The 24,903-nt window shown below is 36.9% G+C and overlaps 1 protein-coding gene across 2 annotated transcripts in view; it reads left to right on the top strand.

The window, feature by feature from the left end:
- DNAH7 (dynein, axonemal, heavy chain 7) overlaps window positions 1–24,903 on the top strand; it is a 384,437-nt gene that overhangs the window by 220,965 nt on the left and 138,569 nt on the right. For both annotated transcript variants that reach the window (XM_011997181.1, XM_011997180.1), the window contains exons 32-40: window positions 2,607–2,789; window positions 3,148–3,324; window positions 5,253–5,384; window positions 6,728–6,952; window positions 9,525–9,722; window positions 14,029–14,184; window positions 14,885–15,053; window positions 17,007–17,133; window positions 18,231–18,450. In XM_011997181.1, the coding sequence (XP_011852571.1) occupies window positions 2,607–2,789; window positions 3,148–3,324; window positions 5,253–5,384; window positions 6,728–6,952; window positions 9,525–9,722; window positions 14,029–14,184; window positions 14,885–15,053; window positions 17,007–17,133; window positions 18,231–18,450 (1,587 nt within the window). The remainder of the gene's footprint in view (window positions 1–2,606; window positions 2,790–3,147; window positions 3,325–5,252; window positions 5,385–6,727; window positions 6,953–9,524; window positions 9,723–14,028; window positions 14,185–14,884; window positions 15,054–17,006; window positions 17,134–18,230; window positions 18,451–24,903) is intronic.

The following is a 24,903-nucleotide window of genomic DNA, read 5'->3' as shown; positions in this document are numbered from 1 at the left end:
TTAGTTTTCCTTCTAACAGTAGGTCTGTTGGAGATTGCTTGAGGTCCACTCCAGACCCTGTTTGCCTGGGTATTAGCAATAGAGGCTGCAGAAGATAGAATATTGCTGAACAGCAAGTGTTGCTGTCTGATTCTTGCTCTGGAAGCTTCGTCTCAGGGGTGTACCCTGCTGTGTGAGGTATGAGGTGTTGGTCTGCACCTAGTGGGGGATGTCTCCCGGTTAGGCTACTCAGGGGTCAGGGACCCCCTTGAGCAGGCAGTCTGTCTGTTCTCAGATCTCAACCTCCCTGCTGGAAGATCTGCTGCTCTCTTCAAAGCTGTCAGACAGCTGTCAGACTCCACCCAGAGGTGGAGTCTACAGAGACAGGCCTCCTTGAGCTGCGGTGGGCTCCACCCAGTTCGAGCTTCCTGGAGGCTTTGCTTACCTACTTAAGCCTCAGCAATGGCGGGTGCCCCTCCCCCAGCCTCGCTGCCACCTTGTAGTTAGATCTCAGACTACTGTGCTAGCAATGAGGGAGGCTCCATGGGCATGGGACCCTCCAGGGTTGCCATATTTTAGCAGGTTCTGCAGAGAGTGTGATTATATGGGAGACCGCTTGCTAAAGCTGGTAGTGTAGGAAAAGGGGCCTAGGTTCAGGACCTTTAATTTGTTTATCAAATCATTTTTTTTATAAGTGTTTTCTTTCTTCTGACTACCATACATTTTAAACTTGATGCTGTCTACCCACTTAAGGACCTAGCAGAGCATGACTCATGAGTCAGGTAATAATGGATAAAATGTGAAATCTCAGCTCTGCTCTTATTGCTGGAAAGACCTTAGGCAATGAGCAACGTTAAGAACTGACTCTCATGTGGCAGAGATCTTGCCCAAAGTCAAGTGTTAATAGTAATTTCAAGGATAAAAGAAATTGTGGGCACAGGTGAAGCAGACAGAGGCATGGAACCCTTGATGTGGCTTCTTAGGTCCTCTCTTGCCACAGTGGAGGCACTCTGGCTAAGAGTAAGAGATGAAGTCACTAGATAATATACGCAGTTACATTATTTACACAGAAATAATCATGACATACCTCTATTTTATACTTACAGCTTACATTACATTTTTCAGGAAGCTATGTCCCACAAATACTGAGTCTCAGGGAGTTTAAGTACTTCACCTGAAGTCCACAGCTCATAAGCAGTAGAGTCAAATGAGATGTGAGGTCCTTGGGACTGTGAAGCCCAAGGTCTCGCCATTGCACAGTAGTGTTTCTCAAAGTGATGCATAACAGGCATGGGAAGACCACAGCAGAAGAGGAAGTTGATCTCAAGATGATCACCAAGCTGTGGCTCTTCCTTGCTTCCTTCCTGAACACAGCTAGAACTAGCCTCTGAATGTGGGTGTGGGGTGGCTTGAGCCTGAGACAGACCCATTGTCTTATAGATTAATGCAGTTGGCTGCAGGGACTGAGAATGTGCTAAGGACTCAAATCCTTTACCACTTCAACTTGAACTCATATTTGCTGAAGGAAAAGAGAGGAATCATTGATGTATACAAAAAAGCTTGAATTATAAGGATCTGAAAAGGAGAATCCATCTTTGTACACTCTGGCTAATACCTGGCTACTCTTTCATATCTGTTGAGCATTTACTATATTCTGGACAATGTGTAAATATTTTCCTATTTATTACATCATTGTAGGACTGTGAATGTTATATTGGTTGTAATTTTCTATACCATCAGGAGAGAGTTCAGCCCAAGGGGAGTGTGTACACATGTATGTATGTGTGTGAATTCATTCAGTGAAGGGGATAAGAAATTTGGTTTAGCACACAAGGGCAATTAATTTGCATAAACATTATACTATATAGAGTCAGATAATCTGAATAATTTTGTTTTTCCTGACACATATATTTTTTACTTATATTACTTTCTAAAACATGTTAATATATTTGAGTTCAGAAACATTGATCAAGGGCCAGGTGCAGTGGCTCATGCCTGTAATCCCAGTACTTTGGGGGACCAAGGCAGTTGGAGCTCAGGAGTTCAAGACCAGCCTGGGCAACATAGTGAAACCCCACAAGAAATAGAAAATTTAGCTGGGTGTGGTGGTGCGCACTTGTGGTCCTCGGTATTTGGGAGCTGAGGTGGGAGGATTGCTTGAGCCTGGGAGGCAGAAACTGCAATGAGCCATGATCATGCCACTCTGCTCTCCAGCCTAGGCAACAGAGTGAGACCCTGAAAAATTTTTTTTTAAATTAAAAATTAAAAGAAAAATAAAGACAGGGAAAGGAAAGGAAAGGACAGAAGAAAGAAAAAGAAAAGAAAAGAAAGAGAAAGCAAGGAAGGAAGGAAGAGACTGAAAAAGATTGAATCTTAAGGAAAGATGACTTATTTTTGTCTTGTCCATGGCATATATAGTATGGACTTCTTTAGTGATACATATTATATACATGTGTGCGTGCACGTACATACACACACACGTAGTAATCTTTATTCAAAAGGTGCCTTTACATTTTCATGATGAAATTAATCCTAGTACTTATATTTTAAAATTTTGAAATAATATTGGACTGTTTCCTTATACTATCATCATATTTTTGCCCTCTGTTCACATGCGCATGAAACAGACTCCAGATAGGAAATGGTTAATTTTTGATGGCCCAGTAGATGCAGTGTGGATTGAGAATATGAACACTGTGTTGGATGACAACAAGAAGCTATGTCTCATGAGTGGGGAGATTATTCAAATGTCACCACAAATGAATCTAATTTTTGAACCAATGGATTTAGAAGTTGCTTCCCCTGCAACTGTAAGTTCTCCGTTTTGACATCTTTTTATAAATTATAAGGTATTATGAATGCATGTATTTGCTTAGTACTTTGACTTTAAACAAAAAATATGAGCAGAATTTCTTTTAAGAGCAATCTTTGATTCTCAAAGTACAGATACATCTGTTGACTTACCTTGACAAATTTAGTGGTCAGGATGTTTTCCTCTTGGTTTAGGACTATTTGGTAAAGTTAGACACAAAAATCGAGATCATGAAATAATATAATATAAGCTTTCCCCTCCTCCAAGACTTTGCTGAAAATTATAAGAAACAGAGGTGCCAAATCATATTTATTTTATAAGCATTCCCTTGATGGTAACCACTTATGGCTTTCCAGGTTTCCAGGTGTGGCATGATTTACATGGAGCCTCACATGTTAGGCTGGAGACCACTGATGTTATCTTGGGTGAATATGTTACCTGCGTCGGTCAGTGTTATTCAAAAGGAATTTATAATGAACTTATTTGACAGAATGGTCCCTGTTTCGATTGAATTTATTAGAAAGCATACAAAGGTAAGAGAAATGAGAATTTTAAGATTAAAAAATAAATGGAAAACTCAAATTAGACTTACATATCAGTTTTAATGTCTGTTTTTATTATCAGCTAAGAGATATTAAATCAAAACATTTTTCTGATTAAGTTAAAAATTTAAATTAGAATTCATACAATTCACTAAAAATTTTTCAAATGAGGTATATTGATGCTACTCTTTTCTCTCTCTCTGAAAAAAGAGAACTCAAAGGCCCACATAACCATGTCAAAATGTTTTTTTCTTTTTTCTGATGGGCTATTGCATTTTAAATAATTTCCACTATTACAATAGTCTTTATTATCCAAAGTTCCTAAAATAAGCCAGTCAGTCCATGGTAGAAGGACTGGAAAGAAGTCCTAAAATAGGCAAATTCATTTTTCTTTCAGTACACACTGGGGAGGGAGGAAAATGACAAGGAAATGGGAGTCTCCTGCCTCTGAGAGTTGAACTCTCTCCAGCTGGAAATTACAGAGCAAGAATGTTTAATTTCTGCTTTGGGAGATGCTGACCAAAGGTCTTTTAGAATGACTTTGGCCCAGGAGCAAATGTAGGGAAATAGGGTTGATAGTACTCTTACTGTTGAAGATATAACAAAAAGTCTTGAAGCAGAAGTTTAGCTCAAGGAACAGATTTGGAAAATGGAGTTTAAAACCACGTTAATATAGATTACCTAAAGAAAAATTCCAGAGAAAAAAAGAAGAGAGCAAGGGATAGAATCACAGGTACATCAGTGATTTAGACAAGAGAGAGGAAAGAGGGAAGAACATCTGAAGGAAGTGATGTGTCTTCCATACGGCTTTCAAGAAGTTTGGCTGTAACTGAAATATGTTGTAGATATGAAGTAATCGTGTTTCAAAAACAATTAAACATGTATGAACTGGGGTCATAATAAAATAAGCTTCAGGGCCTTTATGACTTTTATTCTGGCATTGTCAGAGAATTTAGATAATACAAATAATAAACAAATTTTCTACATAACTGAAACATCCTTTCTATAGGAAAGCATGAAACTTATAATGCAAGCTTTTTAAAATGTACTGTGCACTTCTGTTATCTCTTGAAGAAATTTTGAATGCCTGTTATTTACTATGTAGCAATAGTTATCTGTTTTATTTGTAATGATAATTATTTGTATTTTAGTGTTGCATCAGTAATACTTAGTCCCACATTAGAAACTCAGCTGTCATTTCTGATGTTTCTAATGGGGTGGCAGCTGAACATGAAGTCACCTGCTTCTAATCTTCAGAGAGTCTGTTTCAGAGACTTAATTTTTACTTGTTAATCACCAAACACTGTGACTTTGGCAATTGGAAGAGAGCTGCATGGGGAGAAGACAAACGCCTATGAGAACTTGCTATATGCTGCATGGTTCTAGGAGCATTACACGTTATTTCATTTATTTTATAAACTATCATGGTGACAAGCAGAAAAGTAAAGTGCATGACAATTTCAGCACTCCAGCAAGGTTTTTGAGGGTTCCAAGCCTTGGAATTGTACTTCATAGTAATGAGTTTACTATGAGGATTGCTGTGGCTTATAAATATGCTCTAAAATTGATTTTACTTATTAAGCATTTTAGATATACAAATTAACTGCCTTCTATGAATTTTTTTGTGTTTTTGTTTATAAAATTAATATACCTTGGAATCCATATCTTAAATTAACTACATAAGTAACAGCAATTTTTTAAAATTTGAGAATCGATACGAAAAGTTAAAGAGTGCACACTACTTAAATGTAACATCCAGTTCTCCCAAGTGAATTGTAATAGGAATACCTACTCATAGATAGTATGAATTTAAAATTATTGCTATGGTTAACATTAAATGAGCTTAATAAATATTAGCTGGGGTAGTTTAGCTAGTACCTAATTTAAATTGTTTAGACTTTTTCTTACTGACTTTTCAGGAATTATCTCCTACTTCCGATGCAAACTTGGTCCGATCCTTAATGAATCTAATAGATTGTTTTATGGATGATTTTGCTGATGAAGTCAAACTAAAGGAGAGAAGTGATCGAGAAACTTACTCTTTGCTTGAGGTAAGGTCCATTGCCTTCTGTATCCTGCTACAGAAAGACAGGTATCTACTGCTTTCCCCAAAGCTTCCTAATTTATGAAACTCATTTTGCCCCTGAAGTTGGAGACTAGTCGACGGGCGGTAGCTGAAGAGTGAGCAAAGAGCCAGGCCTCAGATTCTGAGTGCTGGTGGGGAAGCTTCTTGCCTGGCAGTCATGGTACATCATGAGGTTTGGGCGGAGCCCACTGATCACCTCAGATCTGCTACTGAAATCTCAGGTCGTTTGACCAGCCTTAGAAATGATCCATTCCCAAAATGTCAGTGACCATTCTGGCAATGAGATTTACTTCCTTTCCAAATTATAATAATTTATTGCTTTTTTTTCCTTGATTTTTCTTCCTTTTCTCATGAGATATAAATTATTTGTATACATATGTGTGAGTATATAAATATATATTTGGATTAAGGAAAGCAAGAAAATATATAGGTAATCAATAAACCGATTTTTAAAATGGGAATAAAAATATCAGTAGACTTTGGATTTTTTAATGAAAATATTACTACACTACTCATGGTAGCACTTCTACCATGGTCACTATGGTACTTGCTTAACTTATATGTTTTGAAATGAATTAAGTTTTAACTTAGTGTTGAATGGTTTCTGGAGAGAAAGTCTGTGAGTAAACTAGGAGTAGGTGAATAGGGTTGAAGTAGAGTCCAGAATTTTCATGAGCATAGTCCAGAATCTCTTGGCTTTGTATTTAATAAAAGACCTTGTTTTAAAACAAGCAAACAGGCTTCCTACCTTATTGGTGGGTCTTGTCTTCTACCCTGTTTCCTCTTTTTGAGTCTGGAAAGAAGAAAGCTAGTATCTTTTGCTTGCAGAATTGCAATTCTAGTTTAGACACTTAATGCTCAGATATTACAAATAAAATAATTTAAATTTGTTCTACTTAAAGTAAACCCACCATATCAAAATTTAAATAGAAAATGGATATGTATGTTATTTGCTTTATTAAAGTGTGCCTTAATACCTTAATAGTAAGTTATTTCTATGTTCCTTTTAATATCAAGCTGCTGTCATGTGTTGAAAATATGAGATTTACTAGATTAATCATTCTGAAGTTTCACTATGGCCAGAATGTATTCTTTATTTTGTATTATCTTCTCTAAGATTTTATAAGACGTGTGATTTGATTTTTTAAAACCCTTATGATTACAAAATCCTAAGATGACCTACTAATATATCTGAGCTTACGTGTTTCCTTTCAGAGATACTAATCTGACTGATCTGATATGTAAGCTTCAAGGACAGATTAAAATTATTCTTTAATTGTTCTTAATCTTCTCATCTCTCCAATGCAGGGCATTTTTCTGTTTTCATTGATCTGGTCCATTGGTGCTTCTTGTACAGATGATGATCGGTTGAAATTTAATAAGATCCTTCGAGAACTTATGGAAGGTGCAATTTCAGAACGAACTCGAAATACGTTTAAATTACAGAGTGGTACTGAGCAAACATCCTCAAAAGCACTAACGGTCACATTTCCTGAAAAAGGGACAATTTATGATTATCAATTTGTCACTGAGGTGAGAGTTCTGAAGCAAGATTTGCAGCTGCTAGCCTGGCAGAGTCCCCTCTCTGACACACAGCATATAATGGCTCTGTGGCCACCTTCGTCATCACAGTTTACCTTAAGAGACAGCATAGAATAGAGGAAGATGCACTGACTTGAAGTCAGACAGCTCTAGGTTTGAGTCCTAGTAAAGTCACTTTCTTTCTGAATAGCCATGGACTAGTTGATTTCTCTGAACATAGTTCTTTCCAATGATACTATGAGATAATAATATCTAATGGACCAGTCGCACTCATTAAATAGAATCACAGCAGGCACATACTGTTTAAGGACGGCTGTTAGAGGTTCATGGTGCATGTTAGTATAGTAGGCACTAAGAAGTCCTGTAGGAATCCAGCTGGTGTAGTCTTAATTCAGTGCTTCCCAAACGGATTGAAAATAAAACTTGGGTGGTGGTTGTTTTTGTATAACAACTCCCACAAGTATTGTACTGAGGACCAAGTTTAGGAATATATATTATTTAAATATATACAGATTTAAGTAAAATTGGGATCATACCACATTCCCAATGGGCAGCTTTATATCCTTCTTGTTTTCTTAATAATGAGAAAAGCTTTCCATTTCACTAATGTTTCTTCAGTAAACTTGCTTTCTAAAGTCAATTTCCTACTCTTGGACATTGGACTGGTTTTGTTGTTTTCAGATTCTCACTTTTATAAGTACTACTTTGGTAAATATTCTTAGATACAAGTCATTGGGTACATATCTGATTATATCCTTAAGATAAATTTCTAGAAAAGGCATTACTGTATTGCTTTTTGAATTTTTATGGTTCTTGCAATGTATTGCTACGTCACCCCAGAAGGCGAGACTATGCCCAACACATATTTTTTACTTTATTTAATTTCAAATTACTGATAATACCCTGCATTTTCAGGGTAGTTTACAGTTTATTAAGCTTTCTGCAATTATTTCCATTTCATTTTCCAACACCTTGGTGAGGTGGGAAGGATGAGATTATTTTGCAAGTTTTGCCATTGAGGAAATGGGGCTCAGAGATTTAAGATTTAATGTGATTGTCCCAGGATCACACAACCTGATTCTTTTTTTTTTTTTTTTTTTGAGACTGAGTCTCACTGTGTCGCCCAGGCTGGAGTGCAGTGGCGGGATCTCGGCTCACTGCAAGCTCTTCCTCCCGGGTTCACGCCATTCTCCTGCCTCAGCCTCCTGAGTAGCTGGGACTACAGGCGCCCGCCACCACGCCCAGCTAATTTTTTGTATTTTCAGTAGAGACAGGGTTTCACCGTGTTAGCCAGGATGGTCTTGATCTCCTGACCTCGTGATCCGCCTACCTCGGCCTCCCAAAGTGCTGGGATTACAGGCATGAGCCACTGCGCCCGGTCAGGTTTTCTGATTCTTAATGGTTCCTTTCCTATATGGTATCAAAAGACATATGTTTGAAAAGATTAACAAGAATTTGGGAAAGGCATTTTCTTCATTTGTTCTAGAAATATTTCTTTATAATACAATTTTCAGACTGATGTGAATTTAACACCCCCCCCCCAAAAAAAATTCTGTGCTGTACACACAGCCTTCTACCTGAAGATACAAGAATGAATAAAGCACAGTGCTGCCCTCAGTGAGTTCATAACCTCTTCAGATGACAGTCATGTGTCATTCTGGCCCAAGGAGTGCCATGTATCAAAGCTCAGGCCCAAGGAAGTGGCGGGGGCGGGGGACCAGCAGGTGCCTCGGTGAGGCCTGGTTGTGAAGGAAGGATGGGTCCAAATTCTGATGTACTTTGAATGACGAAGAATTTAGATTTTATTCTGCAAGAAGGGTGGCGGCGTTTTTCTAAGAAGACAGAGTTAACATGATATTCTTGAATGTTTTGCTTATAAACACGGTCATAGCAAATTAAAATTTTAGTTTTCAAGCTAATTGGATGCAAAGATATGGCATAATGTTAACTCATAATAATAATCTCATATAAAGAAATCTTGCTGTTCTAGAGATCTGTTACACAGCAATGTGAACATAGTTAACACTACTGAACTGTTCACTTAAAAATAGTTAAGGGTAAATTTTATGTATTTTTTTACTGTACATTTTTTAAAAAGAAATTTTGTCTACAATGATAAGCTAATGTTATAAATACTGTTATGAAAGGCAAGCAATATGCAGCGTATCTTCTAGGGAGAAAAAATTCTATACTGGTTAACATTTATTGAATGAAGTTCTTTACTCTTTACTCTTTAGCTCATTGGTTAGTTTAATTTTCTCAATGCCATTAAATAATCTGACATTTGGCCGCAATAATTGATCATTGGGTTGGCATAAGCAGTGGTTTCAGAACATCAAAAAACCACAGCATTGCTATTTCATTTGTATTCATGTAAAAGCTAGTTTCTCCTTAATTTATACATACAATTTAACCTTCAAACTGAGTGTTGTGTCTTAAAGGATAAAACAAATGTATACATATTGGAGTTTGTTGGTCTTAGTCTTTTCTACAATGGCACAGGAGTATAGAGCTTTTTAAAGTATTTTATAATATTCATTACTTGGTTGTTTATTATAAACAGGGAATAGGAAAATGGGAACCATGGATAAAGAAACTGAAAGATGCTCCTCCAATTCCTAAAGATGTAATGTTTAATGAAATCATTGTGCCAACTCTGGACACAATTCGATACTCTGCATTAATGGAATTGCTGACCACCCATCAAAAACCTTCAATATTTGTAGGACCAACAGGAACTGGGAAAAGTGTTTACATTATTGTAAGTACCGCAGAAATCTACATATTAAACTGTGCATAATCTTCCTAAAAATGTTAATTTTTGAAATAGTAGACAAATAATTTTTTTAAATACTCAAGTACTTTGATGTTTGAACTGCAGAGAATTTTTGAAAAATTGCCTAGTTATTTTATTCTTTATTTTAGCCAAAAGACCAAGAAGTGATAATTGCCTATTTATTTTTGAAAGTTGATTAATGATATGATGCCATTTTACACCATTAAATTGTTGTCCCATTTATTTTGGTATTTTAATAAGAGTTGTTTGTTCCACATGAGAATTTCATACCTCTTGGAAAGTGTGTTTTAGTTACGCTTGATATCTTCTAAGTTATTTTATATCTGAAGGATTATTATGTAGTAACAAGACTGATTTTCCTTAATGATGTCTGGAATTGTTGTCTGTTAGTTAAGATAATGCTAGATGCTGTAATAGAAAATACCACAGTCTCAGGAGCTTTATGCAGCCTGTGAAGGAGAATGAAGATACTTTTGAGGGCCGCTCTTTGATTGTAGGTTCCAGTTAATTCACATTCTCCCACAGTACCTGTTTCTAGTTCTTTATTGACTTTAACATTACATCTTACAATCTTTCTGAAATGTATTTGGCAATATAGTTACATAGCCAACCTAGCGTTTATTGAATCATCTCTTTCATAAAAGATTGGAATGACATCTCTCATAAACTAAATGCTTGCATGTATGGGAGTATCCAAGAGGAGGGAGAGATACATTTTCACTGAGAATTTAAATCAAGGAGTGTTTTTGGCCTGGGTTAAAAAAAAAAAAAAACTAAAAAAACTAGAAGTGTACAGAAAGCTGAGAGATTTATCTAAGATATCACCACGGGTCAGGGAATGGAGACTTAACATGATTGAAGGCAGTGGTTAGAGGAAAATACAAGCCTTTTGTCATTTATACTTTCATCAATTTCAGCCCAGGCAATAAAGTGCCTAGGCATAAAAACATTACTTTTCACAAACTTAGGAACTGAATTTTGTAATCTGCGTTTAAAACTAATATTGTAAATCTTTTTCAATTTCATTATTCTTCTACAAGAATATTTTAAGGGTATTGTAGTATTTGATTCTATAATTTTATAATAATTGATTCAAATCCCCAATTTTCCTAACATTTTGCTTTAGAAATAAGATTGCAGGCCGGGCACGGTGGCTCACGCCTGTAATCCCAGCACTTTGGGAGGCCGAGGCAGGGGATCACGTTAGGAGAGCGAGACCATCCTGGCTAACATGGTGAAACCCTATCTCTCCTAAAAATACAAAAGCAAACAAAAAAAGTAGCTGGGCGTGGTGGCGGGCGCCTGGAGTCCCAGCTACTTGGGAGGCTGAGGCAGGAGAATCGCTTGAACTTGCCAGGTGGAGCTTGCAGTCAGCCAAGATCGTGCCACCGCACTCCAGCCTGGGTGACAGTGTGAGAGTCTGTCTCAAAAAAAATTTAAAAAAAGAAAGAAAGAAGATTGTAATTAATGTTTTTATAGCTAAGTCTTTGTTCTTATTTTTGCTTATTTGTTTAGGAAAATATCCTAAGATTCCTGGACATGGAATTGTTGATTTTTTGATGAATATTAAGTTGTTCCTCATAAAGGTTATTGTCTGCCATGCCCTTCAGGGGGATCTCATTGCCCCAATTAATTGTTAGTTGTATTGTAAATAATACAAATATACAGCTAAAGCCTCTGAAATTTATTCTTCTGTGAAAGAAAATATTTTAAAACAATGCTACATAATTTTAATTTCCCTATAGTAATTTCATTAAGAATTTATTTATATAAACTGCTTCATAAAATTTTATACATATATTTCATCTGGTTGAAAGAATTAAACATAAAATTTACAATTTGAAGTGATTTTCTCTTCAAATTATTGCATGTCTACTTATATTTTAAATAAATGATGAAAAAAAGTAGTATTCTAATTAAAGATTACCTAAAAACGTAAGTTAAAACAACACTTTACAACAAAAAAAAGCTAAGGATTTTTTCTAAAGCCTGTAATTTTTTTCTAAATTCAGTTTTAAATTATCAATACTATGAATGACAGTATCCATTGACCTCCTTCCCCTACCCAGTTAATGAGAAATAGTGAAATATTGCTATTTGTCACCAATACCTTTCACCATCTTCTGGTAAGACAGAGATGTTTTAAAACCTCAGTTTATTTTTGCCAAATTAATATTATGCAGCAACTCTTTTGGAAGTTTTTTTTAATATTAATTATGTTTGGATTTTGGTTTTAAAACTATTTATGCTTATGATGGTTAGATTTAGTTCTGTTTTTAGATGGCCTCCATGCTCACTGCCAAACTGTTCGTGCCATGGCTTATGTATGTGTTGCATTCTTATTTTCATTATTTTATTTATTTTTGAGAGACAGGGTCTTGCTCTATCCCCTAGGCTATAATGCAGTGGCACAATCACAGCTCACTGCAGCCTTGACCTCCTGGGCTCAAGTGATACCCCCATTTCAGCCTCCCAAGTAGCTGGGACTACAGGCATGCACCACCACACCCATATAATTTTTTTTGTAGAAGTGGGATCTTGCTATGTGGCTGAGGCTGATCTCCAACTCCTGGGCTCAAGCAGTCCTCCTGACCTGGCCTCCCAAAGTGCTGGGATTACAGGCTGGAGCCACCACACCCACCCTTTATTTTCACGCTTGTTTCATTTAGTTCATCCATCAATCCAACAAAAATGTATTGATTACCTACCATATGACTACCATTGTTAGCTAATAAAAATATATTATAATATAGTATTTACATTGTACATCATGTAGGCAAGCAAAGTGAAATAATTTTTTAGAGTCTTAAGCAATAATTTTTAAAAACTTGTATAAATTTGCTTTACTCAGACATGTCATTCCTTCATTGTAGTTGTTGCTCAGAATAGGGAGTTGTTTACATAAATAGAATAACTTGTTTTCAAACTATTATTCCTCTTGAAATAATCTATCACTTACATTATAATTATACAATCATAAAAGAAATTTTAATCATAAAAGTCACAGAAATATATTCCTACTTTTATTCTAAACTTCCCCATTCCCAGTTTTTGCTATTCTAACTGGCAATCACAGGTACGAACACAAAGTCTTCAAAGATTTTAAAGAGCTTCCATTTTAGAATGTGCTCATTCTGTGAAAAGGAAAACAATTTTAAATTTAAAAAGGTAGCTCCTGCTGGGCTGATGGGAGGATTAAAAGTTAGCCTTCCTCCAGAATCTCTGACCAACTTGTTACCCTGCGTCTTCCTTATTTTCTCTATTTGTTCTGCCTCCTGGTACTCCTGGCATGTGTGCTAAATGTTGTCATTAATGAGAACATCATAAGTCCTTTTTAAAATATGTGTTGCCTTGATGAATAGATTAATATTCCAAAGTATGCTTTCAAAATTTCCATTAGCTTAATTATGGTAATGTTTAGTATATAATCACATCATGAAAAGAGGACTTGCTTGAGATATTTTACCATTTGATATTTTGGGTTAATAATTTAGTATCTTAATTATAAAGCTGAATGCTGCAAGCATTTAATGCAAGTAAAGTTTAGAACGGCAAAAAAACTTCACTGTTTCCCTTCCTTTACTCATACGTGCATGTGATAGCTATTACTGTTCATTAAGAAAATATGTGATTTACTTAGTATTTTTTTCTAATAAATTGGCCTTTAATTGGCAAGGGATTGTGCCCTATACAGAACTCTTAAGGGAGAGAAGGGAAAGAAAGAGTGAGGAGAGGCAGTTTTATTTTGAAGAGCTCCTCAGGGAATTCTGGTATGTCCCGTCCCTGGCATACATCTTGATTAAGAACCATTGTAATTCCACCTGTTTCCCAGTGAATTCCATTTTGAAAATACAGTTATATTTTTAAGCTTTCTAACTTACAGAAAGATAGGTTTGTATGTAAGTGGAAAGATAATAGGATATATGAAAAAGAATATTCATCTGGAGAGAGACAAATGGCAGTCTGAATTCTTGCCCATCACAGAGAACTTAGGCAGGTTTCCTAACCTCTGAGTCTCTGTGACTCCACGTTAAGGAGGAATGTGTACTCTCTGGTAGCTGTGAAAACCAGAGAAGGCACATGCAAGGGGTGGACAGATGGAGACACTACATTGGCATGGTAACTGTTATTCCTACTGATTCCATCTATTTGTACAGTGTTATGGCACTTAAGGTTAAATTTGAGTCTATCAGTAATGATGCTTAGTGTTTATTCTGAAATGTCAAAACATAATTCCAACTATGGCTCATTTTATTATTTTGTTATATAGAATTTTCTTTTAAATCAACTAAATAAGGAAGTCTACAAACCTCTGCTAATTAACTTCTCGGCACAAACTACAGCAGCTCAAACTCAGAATATTATCATGTCAAAATTGGACAAGAGAAGAAAGGGAGTTTTTGGTCCTCCTTTGGGCAAGAGAATGGTAATGATTCTTTGTACAGCACCCGAGCCTATTCATATACATTGCTGCAGTTGGAACAAGGAAACCAAATAACCTGGGGATAGACATCTTTTTGTATAGTTTTTTTATGTCACAAATTTGGATTAAAAGGTTCTCCTAAAAATGTAGTTATATTTGTATGTGCAGTAGGCAGCTTGATGTTTAAAACAAGGAGTTGCCCTTTGAGTTGAAGGTAGAATATTTATCTGAGAAATTATCTACCTTCCTAATTTTTTCACTGACATTTTTATTCAGCAGTCTTTGCTGCTTGCTTTTGTAGACCTTCAGCAACCCACCTCACAATAGATTTACCTGTGTTCCTCTGCAAAGAACATCCTTCTCACCCTAATCACACTTTTGTCATCTATTTTCATGAATTGAAGTGTAGTACAAGGAAAAAATATGCAGTGTATTGAGAAACAAATTGTATCAGAGGACTAATAAGTCCTAAGCTATTAACCTACGAAGATTAGCAATGAGAATGTCTCCCTATTTCTTGAGGAATATGAATGCTAAAAGCATGGAAGCTAAGGATATTATCCTTGTTTAGAAAAGAAACCATCACTTCCCCATATGTACTCTGCAAGTAGATAGCTAAGTATTTGCCTCAATATTGTTTACACAATAGGACGCTATGTTGAGATGTTAATATTTTCTATACCTCTTCTCTTCTTATTCTCAGGTTGTCTTTGTAGATGATGTCAATATGCCTGCTCGGGAGGTATATGGGGCTCAGCCTCCCATTGAGTTACTTAGACAGTGGTTAGATCACTGGAACTGGTATGACCTAAAAGATTGTTCCATGATTAAACTAGTGGACATTCAGATCATGTGTGCTATGGGACCTCCAGGTACATTTTTTGAGTTTGGATTATTAAGATGAAAAAATCACTCTAGCGATAGCTAAAGAAATAACTGGAAAAAACCTCTTTTGAGTCCCAATGTTTTGTGTATATGTTTTCTATGTGTATCTACTGTGACCTAACAGAGTGTATCACATGACCAACTCAAAGTGGGTGACCTTGGATAGGCTATGCACCTACCAACTCTTCCAAATCTTTTTTTCTCCCACCTTCTGGAACTTCTTTCTCCCACCTTCTGGAACTCTTCCAAATCCTTTTTTCTCCCACCTTCTGGAAGTTTGCTTCCAATTTCCTGTTTCTGCTTTCTGAGAACTCACATCCTCCTGGGGCAGCTCATCTTCCTCTGTGTCATTCCTTAATGCTTCAACTGTATGGAATGGTCCCTGCTTCAGAAATCATCTTCCTTCTACCCCAATCAAGTCCCATTCAAGTCAGTCTCTGTATTTAAACAGGCTGCTGAGAAGAATTTAAGTAGGGAATGGCCAAAAGATCCTTTAAATTTTACAAGATAAATTTATATGCAAAGGAATCTCTATGTAGAGGAAATTTGCTTTTTAATGCTGAGATGTCTAAAATGGCTTGATTTACTAACCAGACATCTTTAACTGTTTTCTTCCTGACCTCAAGCCAGTATTCTATTTTTCAAAATGTTGCTTGTGTTGATATACCACTTCAGGGAATCTCTCTGGTATTTGCTCCCTAACCCTGACCTTTATCTAACCTGTAATGCAGTTTGCTCTGAGTCAGTAATTGCTCTCAACACATTCCCTGGGCCATTTTGAACACTTTCTGTTTGTTTGTTTTTGAGACAGGGTCTCACTCTGTTGCTTAGGTGGGGTGCAGTGGTGTGATCATAGCCCACGGCAGCCTCAAACTCCTGGGCTCAAGTGATCCTCTCACCTCAGCCTCCTGAGCAGCCAGGACTACAGGCATGCACCACCATGCCTGGCTAATTTTGTTTCTTATTTTGTGGAGACAGGGCTTGGGGGCTTGTTATTATTATGCTCAGGCTGTTTTTCTTTTCTTTTTCTTTTTAATAAAAGACCATATTGCTCCTGGGTCTCAGACTTCAGTTCTACTTTGTCTCTCCGCCACCACCCCAAGCCAGGCATTTATACTCACATGTCCACTTTTCCCTGCCTCTTCAGGCACTGATAAGAAGAGTATGCTGAAACCATGTGGTATCTTTTCCTTTTGGATCCCATTTCTATTTTCTAAAAATACCACAATTCTGAACATTCTCTGGAAGGGTTGGAGACAGAGCTGGGGTAGATGACCTTACCATCTTTTCTTCTGCAGCCCTTTCACCATCTCCTTAAACTCTTTTACATTTTCCAAAATAAATGTATAAGCTCAAAGGAATCTTTCATTATTTTATGGAAAAAATCCCCCAATTTTTAAAGATGCAAGCAGCCAGTGAAGTCACTGTATGAACTGTATAGACTAGTCTTGGGTAAATTCACTTCAAGATGTGGGGAAAGAATTTGGCTATATGTCATGGTTGTGCTGAATTCCAGCCTTAGGGGAAGTGCCCTAAACTTTGGTCAGTCAGATTCACCAGGGTTATATTAATATTATATAATATCACATCTTAATATTTTATTGAGGATGTTTACCATTTACTGCTTTAAGCTGTAAACCATGGAGAACACGGCCTGTGGCTTTTTCTGCCTGGTCTGATTTCCCTTGGTAGTATAGTTTTGACCCAAGATTATGTCTAATTAGTTGAACTCATTCAGATAATTCACCTAGAAAGGTAACATCTTGAGTTTGAGGGAAAAATAGTTTTGATGTCAGGGTTATCCAAACAATTGATTGCTCTTAACTTCATGTGCTGTGAATTTTTCCATCTTTCAAGTTACTTTAAACTATAAAATATTTGAGAAAATACTCTTGTGTATACTAGTAACATTATTAAGAGTTATACTTTTTAATATTTAGGTGGTGGTCGAAATCCAGTAACTCCTCGATACATGCGACATTTCAATATTATAACAATCAATGAGTTTAGTGATAAATCCATGTATACAATCTTCTCTAGAATCTTAACTTGGCATTTAAAAATCTGGTAAGTAATCAAAAATTTGTTTTGTTTTAATTAGGAGGTATAAAATATTTTAGAAACATACCAATATTAAGTAGCGTATTTCAAAGAGCAAAAGCATTCCTAGATAAGGAAAAGGTAACAGACAACATTGTTTGCCTCTGTCCCCTCCACCTCCCAGTGTGGGAGCATAACACAAAGAGGTCTGACCATTCTGCTATATAATATGTTCATGATTGAGTTATTATTTTGAATTTTCACCACTGAGTTCAATTACTGCTGGAAAGATGTACCAGGTTTATGCTGTGACTTTGATGCCCTCTAGTAGAACTCGAGTTCTGCAGGGGCATTCGTGTCCAACTCTGAGAAGTATTGCCTTGGAGCTGTCTAGCTGCAGAGATTCTGCTACTCCACAAGATGCACAGATATCAGGGAGCCAAGCTGACCTGGGCAGGAGAAGTCTGTCTGTGTCCCCATGTCCATTCTCAAGAAATTGTCATTCCTTGCCTTATCCAGTGATGGAGTAAACAGCTGGCTCCTTGACAAACCAGAAGTTAAATATAGGCAATCTTTCTAAATGAAAATTAGTTCTCTATGTTCTTTATACCCTAATCATGCCCTTTGTCTTGGCTCACTGTTTTACTTTCCTTTTTTTCTCTTTTCCTTATTTTTTTTTACATATTTTAATTTTCTTCCTTTTTTTCCTCTGAAAATACCTGTTTCACCAGTGTTCCTTATGGATTATACTTATATGCAGTTGAGAATGCCAGGGAATGAAAGAGGTTGGGAAATGCTTGTCTAGTGGATTTGGGAATTACATAATCTGGGTTCCTTGGCTGTCTCTTCTGTTCACTTACTTAAGTGCTTTTAAGTCCATTAAACTGGCCCTTCTCATTTCACAGGGTTCTTTTGGACATAACATAAAATAGTACATAGAAAATAGCTTTAAAAGGAGTAAAAATCTATTAGTATTATTATTATAACAAGATATGGTAATTTTATAAATGACATTGATTTAATCAAAATTAAAATTATATGTTGGTCCTGCTAAGTATCCTTCATGTCTCATAATTATATAATTGCTAACATTTTCCTTTCTTTTTATTTTAAAACATTTTAAGTTATAAATTTCCAGATGAATTTCTAGATTTGACCACACAAATTGTAAATGGCACAATGACTCTGTATAAAGAAGCAATGAGGAATCTCTTGCCTACTCCAGCTAAATCTCACTACTTGTTCAACCTTCGTGATTTCTCCCGTGTCATTCAAGGTGTTTGTTTGTCAAGACCAGAAACAACACAAACCACAGGAGTGATTAAACGTCTTTGGGTTCATGAGGTAAATTTTCCTGTTATTGAAATGGGATTATGTGAGAAACAAAGATTTACCATGCCAACAACTGGGTGAAAAGAAATATTCTGCAATTTATATTGCTGAAATGTATTCAGTTATTTGGCATTTTGAAGGCCAATGCTCAAGAAAAATTTTTAAAATATTTAACACTGAGATATTTTATGATGTTTAAAATGCTTTATCTCCCATATGCAGATTTAGGAATTTCTGTTGATTTATAGAATATTTCCAAGTAGGTGTCACTTTGAGCCAGTTTCCCTTAAGTAGTTTAATCCTTGTTAGTTTGGCTTCAAATAAATTTGAAATGGAACACTTTTTAAGGAGTTGTTTTTATAAGAAATGAATGTGGGGTTTTTTTTTTTTTTTACATTACTTATTTGTATAGTATTACTAGATGCCAAAAGAATTGCAAAGCAAATTCTTGAGAGCATAGAAACTATATAAAAATGTATTTAAGCTCTCTTGGGAATAGGTATGTGGATGAGCATGTTCTTATAAAAACTGGTGGAGGAGACTGGGCACAGTGGCTCATGCCTGTAATCCCAACACTTTAGGAGGCTGAGGCGGGAGGATTGCTTGAATTCAGGAGTTTGAGGGTGCAGTGAGCTATGATGGCACCACTGCACTTCAGCCTGGGTGACAGAGCAAGATCCTTATTTTAATTTTGATAATGCAGTTAAGAAACATAGAGCACGAGAATATGCTACTGTGTTAAAACCATGTACTACAGAGACGTAAATTTCAAAAGGTCTTTTAAAAATCTGGTTTCTCTGGACTTTTTAGATATACATTTTGAATTCCTAAATCATCACACATTCAAATATACATCCAGGTGAAGATCCATTCCACTTGGAAATTTTGGCCACAACAAGGTCCCCAAAAGTGATTATTTGGAAAGGATGATATTGAGATTCTTATAGCACTCCACAGGAGGTTACCTAATTGCCTGAGTGGGACCCACATCCCGGGATATGGATGCAGGCTTGTGTTTGGGGGCCACATGGATATTAGAAATGTACTAAGAGCTGGAGAGTGTAGGGGAAGTGAACAGGGAGGATGATGCTGAATTCATTCAAGGAGCATGCCTTAGTCCATTCAGGCTGTTATAAAAAGTACCTTAAACTGGGTGGCTTGTCAACAAACTGAAATTAATTTCTCACAGTTCTGGAGGCTGGGAAGTTCAAGATCAAGGTGCTGGCAGATTTCATGTCTGGTGAGGGACTGTTTTCTAGTTATAGATGGTGCCTTCTCACCATGTCCTCAAGTGGTGGAAGGGACAAGGGGCTCTCTGGCCTCCTTTATAAAGGCACTAATTCCATTCATGAGGGTTCTGCCTCATGACCTAATTACCTCCCAGAGTCCCCACACCTCAGTACTATCACCCTGGGGGTGAGGATTTCAGCATATAAATGTAGGGGGAACATAAACATTGAAACCATAGTAGAATGCATTGCTGAAGGCAGCATTTTGTCATGGGTGAATCTAACTCACGAGGAAGCATTTGGCATCCACCACCTCAGGAACTTTTCCCTTGATATTCCTTCTGCCTAGAACACTCTTTCTCTGTTATCCGCAGGCTTGCCTACTTACTTCCTTCAGATTTTTGCTGAAATACCCTCCTTGTCATGCAGGCTCGCTTTGGGCCATCCCTACCCCCTTGGCTTCTTACTGCTTACCTTGTTTTGTTCTTCATAACATTGAACATCACCTGACACGTTCTAAATTTTGGGCTTACTTATTGTCTTTACAATAATAGAAACTTTAGGAGAATGGCGATTTTATTTTTGCACTGCTTTTCCCAGTGCCTGGCACACACAAAACCCTCAATAGATATTGGTGAATGAACGAGTGTCTCAAGAGAGGAAGGCAGGCAAGCTTGCTACACGTGACACGTTTTGTCACCTGGGATTATGCAGGCCAGTGCTTTCTTCCAATCATGGGAATAGGTTGTCTGTGCTATTGTATATGTATTAGACATAATTACTTTTAAGAGTTTCTTAGATTCTATGCTGCTTTAGATGTCAGATTATTGAGTTTTGATAATGGTTATTGAGCTCTTTGGGCATTTAATGAGGTTGACTACTTCATATTTATACACGCCTACATAAAACATAATGAATTTAGTCCTCAGTTCAAAACCTTGTATTAGCACCCACTTCATTCAAAGGAATTTAGAATAGAAGTCCAGTGGCCCATAGGACCTGGGATGTGTTCCTCTTAGCCTGTTCCCCTCAGGCTGCCTCCTGCTCTCATCCTCATCCCCCTTTCACCAGCAGTACAGGCCTCCTGGCTATTCTCTCTGCCTGCAATATTTCCTCCAGATATCGATGCTCTGGAATAGCTCCCTCCCTGCCTTTGATCAACTTCCTCCTTCTAGTTGAAGCTTTTTAATACCATAGCCTGTGTCCCCTCCCCTATCCTAGTAGTTCCAGTCTTTCGTATCCTGTCCTATTTTACTTCTTTCTATAATATTTTTCAATGTCCAACATGTTGTAGAATTCATTCATTATATGTATTGTTCATCTCCCTCAGATAGCAGGCAAGCCCCATGAGAGCAGAGATTTCTCTCTTTTTTTTTTTTTCTTACTGCAGTGCCAAGTAGGATGTTTGGTACATTATTCTCAATATCTTTAAAAATATGAGTTAATTGTGAGACAACAGGTGGGAAGGGATCCCCAGAGAACCTCCAGCCAGCCGGGGCACTGGGGTGGAGCCACAGAAGTTCATGCTGTTTGCAGTGGGGAGGAGCCTGGCCCCTCTTCTTCCTGGATGGAACCTGGGATTCAATCTGCAGGGCAGGAAGCACTGTAGCAGGGACTCTGGCCTTGTGGAGAGTCCCTGTTTCCCCCTTTTCTTCATTTTCACTCAGCAAAACCCTGTTTTACTGAACATTCAAATAGTCTGCGAGGCAAAATTTTTGTGGCTGTGTGACAAGGACCCTACCCTTAGCTGAACTAAGAAAAAGCCCTGCAACAGTTGAAGTCAACAGTAATTTGTGCTTTATTTCTGTTCACTCAGAAAAGATTTCTTCAGGGTTTACTATATGTTAGAGACTACTTTACATGTCTTTTTCCTTTCCAGACGTCATTATCATACTAGATAACCTTATATAATTTCACTAAATGGTTTCTAAGGTATAAAACTGACTTACAACTCATTCCCTTTGGCTTCTCCACGGCTCTCAGATGTTAGTTAATGCACATATCACCTGGTTTGCTTGTTAAATACAGATATTCTGCAAAAACAAGACCCCCCAAAATAGATGAATGTGTTTCATCAAAATTAAAAAATTTTATGCTTCAAAAAGTACCATCAAAAAAATTAAAATATAGCGAATGGAATAAAATACCTGCAAATCATATAAACTGTTAAGTGTCTAGTATCCAGAATACCTTAAAAACTATTATAACTCAACAATAAAAGGCTAATAACCCAATTTAAAAGTGGGCAAATGATTCAAAGACATCGCTGCAAAGATGATATATGAATGGCCAATAAGGACATGATTAGTCATTAGGGAAATACAAATCAAAACTGCCATTAAGTACCTTTCATAATAGGATGGCTGTAATAAAAAAGATAAATAATAAAGCAGTATTGGTGAGCATGTGGAAGAACTGGAACCCTCATACATAGCTGGCAGTAATGTAATATAGAAAACAGTTTGGTAGGTCATCAAAAGGTTAAAACAGAGTTACCATATGACCTAGCAATTCCACTCCTAACTATGGACCCAAAGAACTGATACATGTCCACATGAAGACTTGTACATGAATATTATTAGCAGAATTATTTATAATAGCCAAAAAGTAGAAACAACCCAAATATCCATCAGCTGATAAGTGGACAAAGTGTTGTAAATATACACTGTGGAATTTTATTCAGTCCTAAAAAGAAATACTCATATATCCTACAACATAGATGAACCTAGAAACATTGTGCTAAGTTACAAAGTCCATATACAAAAGGTCACATATGATATAATTCTTTTACATCATATATCCAGAATAAGCAAGTTCCATAGAGACAGTAAGTAGATTAGTGTTGGCCAGGGCTGGTGGTAATGAGAAGTAGCCTCTATTGGGTATCAGGTTTCTTTTTGGGGTGATGATAAAGTTCTGGAGGGAGATAGTTGTGATGATTGCACAACTTTGTGAATATTCTGATTTTGTATTCTTTTAAAGAATGAATTTTATGGCCCATGAATTATTTCTCAATTTTAAAAGTCTATAATCAAGACTTTGAGGTAAATAAATTCAAAGCACAAATTACAATATAAATATGCCAGAAATTATATCCTTTGCAGCAATTTAGATTTATAATAGAAAGTTTTAAGTGTCAACTTTTTAAAATGTGAGAGTTGGTGATAGAATAATGGTTCCCTGTTGGGGAGGGAGGAAAGCAGAGATCAACAGGAGTGAGCATGAGGGAGCTTACTAAGGTGCTGGAAATTTTATATCTTGATCTTGGTGGTGGTTTCATGGATGTGTATCTGTGTGCAAAAATTCTTTGAGCTGTACACTTAAGATTGCTGTACCTGTATTAGTCCATTTTCATGCTGCTGATAAAGACATAACCAAGACTGGGCAATTTACAAGAGAAAGAGGTTTATTGAACTTACAGTTCCATGTGTCTAGAGATGCCTCACAATCATGGTGGGAGGTGAAAGGCACCTCTCACATGGTGGCAAACAAGAGAAGAGAGATTGTGCAGGGAAACTCCCCTTTTTAAAACCATCAGGTCTCGTGAGACTTATTCACTGTCACAAGAACAGCACGGGAAAGACCCACCCCATGATTCAATTGCCTCCCACCAGGTGCCTCCCACAACACGTGGGAATTCAAGATGAGATTTAGGTGGGAACACAGCCAAACCATATCTGTACCTTATATAAGGAAAAACAAAAAACAAAAAGAAATGGAAAGATATTCCCAGGAATCACCATCCGTGTTTTTAAGTCAACAGATCCACTGTGGGGCCCAGGAATTTGCATTTTGAATAAGTACCCCAGATTATTTTAATGCAGATGTGTTGACTGTCTTTGAGAAATGCTGCTGTAGGTTCTTGCTAAACTGCCAGCTAGATAATAATATACTTGTTTCATGCTTAGGCATTGATCCTGATACATGAAGTTGACTTAATTTAGGAATATTGTCTGAGGTCTTAAGTACCTCAGTTCAAAGATTGGCTATTGGCATGTATTGGGAAATTAGATTGTCTCACAGAGAAATAACTTTTGAACTGGTTGGAATATGAAGGAAGTTTAAATAATACCATTTGCTTATGCAGACACTATTAGTGAAAAAAAAAAAAGGATAACACTATGAAATCATCAATTTGATAACAATCAATACACTAAAACCAAGATTCCTGAACACTGTGATTAGTCTAATGCTAGGGCAATTTGCAGTGATTATCTATTTGAATTCTATAGTGTTTTCACATATGTTGTCATATTACTTTTTCTCCAAATCTATGAGATTTGCGAGGTAGGTAATACTACTTCTATTTTATAGGTGAAGAAGATGATGCAGACATTTTCAGTGATTTACTCAAAATGGTAAAGCAGAGTAAGGATCCAACGTTCCACTGACGAAATATGCATTATGTATAGCATATATGTATTAGTCGGCCATTAACAAAATAATACAGACTAAGTGGCTTAAACAACAGAAATTTATTTTCTCACGCTGACTTGCTAAAGCCACCTTGTCTCTGTGTCCTCACATGGCCCTTCCTTTGTGCATATAAGGGCTGCCCAACAGAAACAAGAACCAGAGAGAGCGTGCGCTTTAATGCCTCTTCCTTTTCTTATAAGGACACTATCCTATAAGATTAGGGTCCTACCCGTATGACCTCATTTAACCTTAATTGCCTCCTTTAAGGCCCTATCCCCAAATCCAGTCACATTGAGAGTTACGGCTTCAACATAAGAATTTTGTGGGGACACAATTCAGTCCGAAATAGACTGTACCCCGGGACACTTACACTGCTTTAAGAAAACAGTAGTTACATGTAGCAAGCCTGATAGTTCTTGCAGTCCCATAACATGTGCATATAACCAGAGATTTATTTTAGTAGATTGCTCTCTGTAACGACTTAAAACAAAAATAATTAACAGATACCCCAAACAACTCTCCCTCTACCCAAGACATTTCCTGTTCTAGAAAATGTGCTTTATGAAAAACAGAAACAAAAGCAAAAACTATTGATTTGTGAATAATTTTCAAAATGTTATCTATCCTAGAAAAAGGAAACATCACTGGAAAGGAGTTGGGTACCCCCTGGGTACTGGTGCCCAGCTCTGCTATCCACATCTGAGCAGCCAGCAAAGGCAGTCACTAACTTCTAAAGGCCTTAAGTCTCTCAGCATCTCTACATCTACTTCTACCACCCCTAAAATTACCTTTCATTGATTGATAACTGAATATAACCTTA

Source organism: Mandrillus leucophaeus, unplaced genomic scaffold (genome assembly GCF_000951045.1).
Source record: "Mandrillus leucophaeus isolate KB7577 unplaced genomic scaffold, Mleu.le_1.0 Scaffold532, whole genome shotgun sequence".
Lineage (NCBI taxonomy): Eukaryota > Metazoa > Chordata > Mammalia > Primates > Cercopithecidae > Mandrillus > Mandrillus leucophaeus.
The sequence above is the reverse complement of the archived record's forward strand: the minus strand, read 5'-3'. Positions and strand labels throughout refer to the sequence as shown.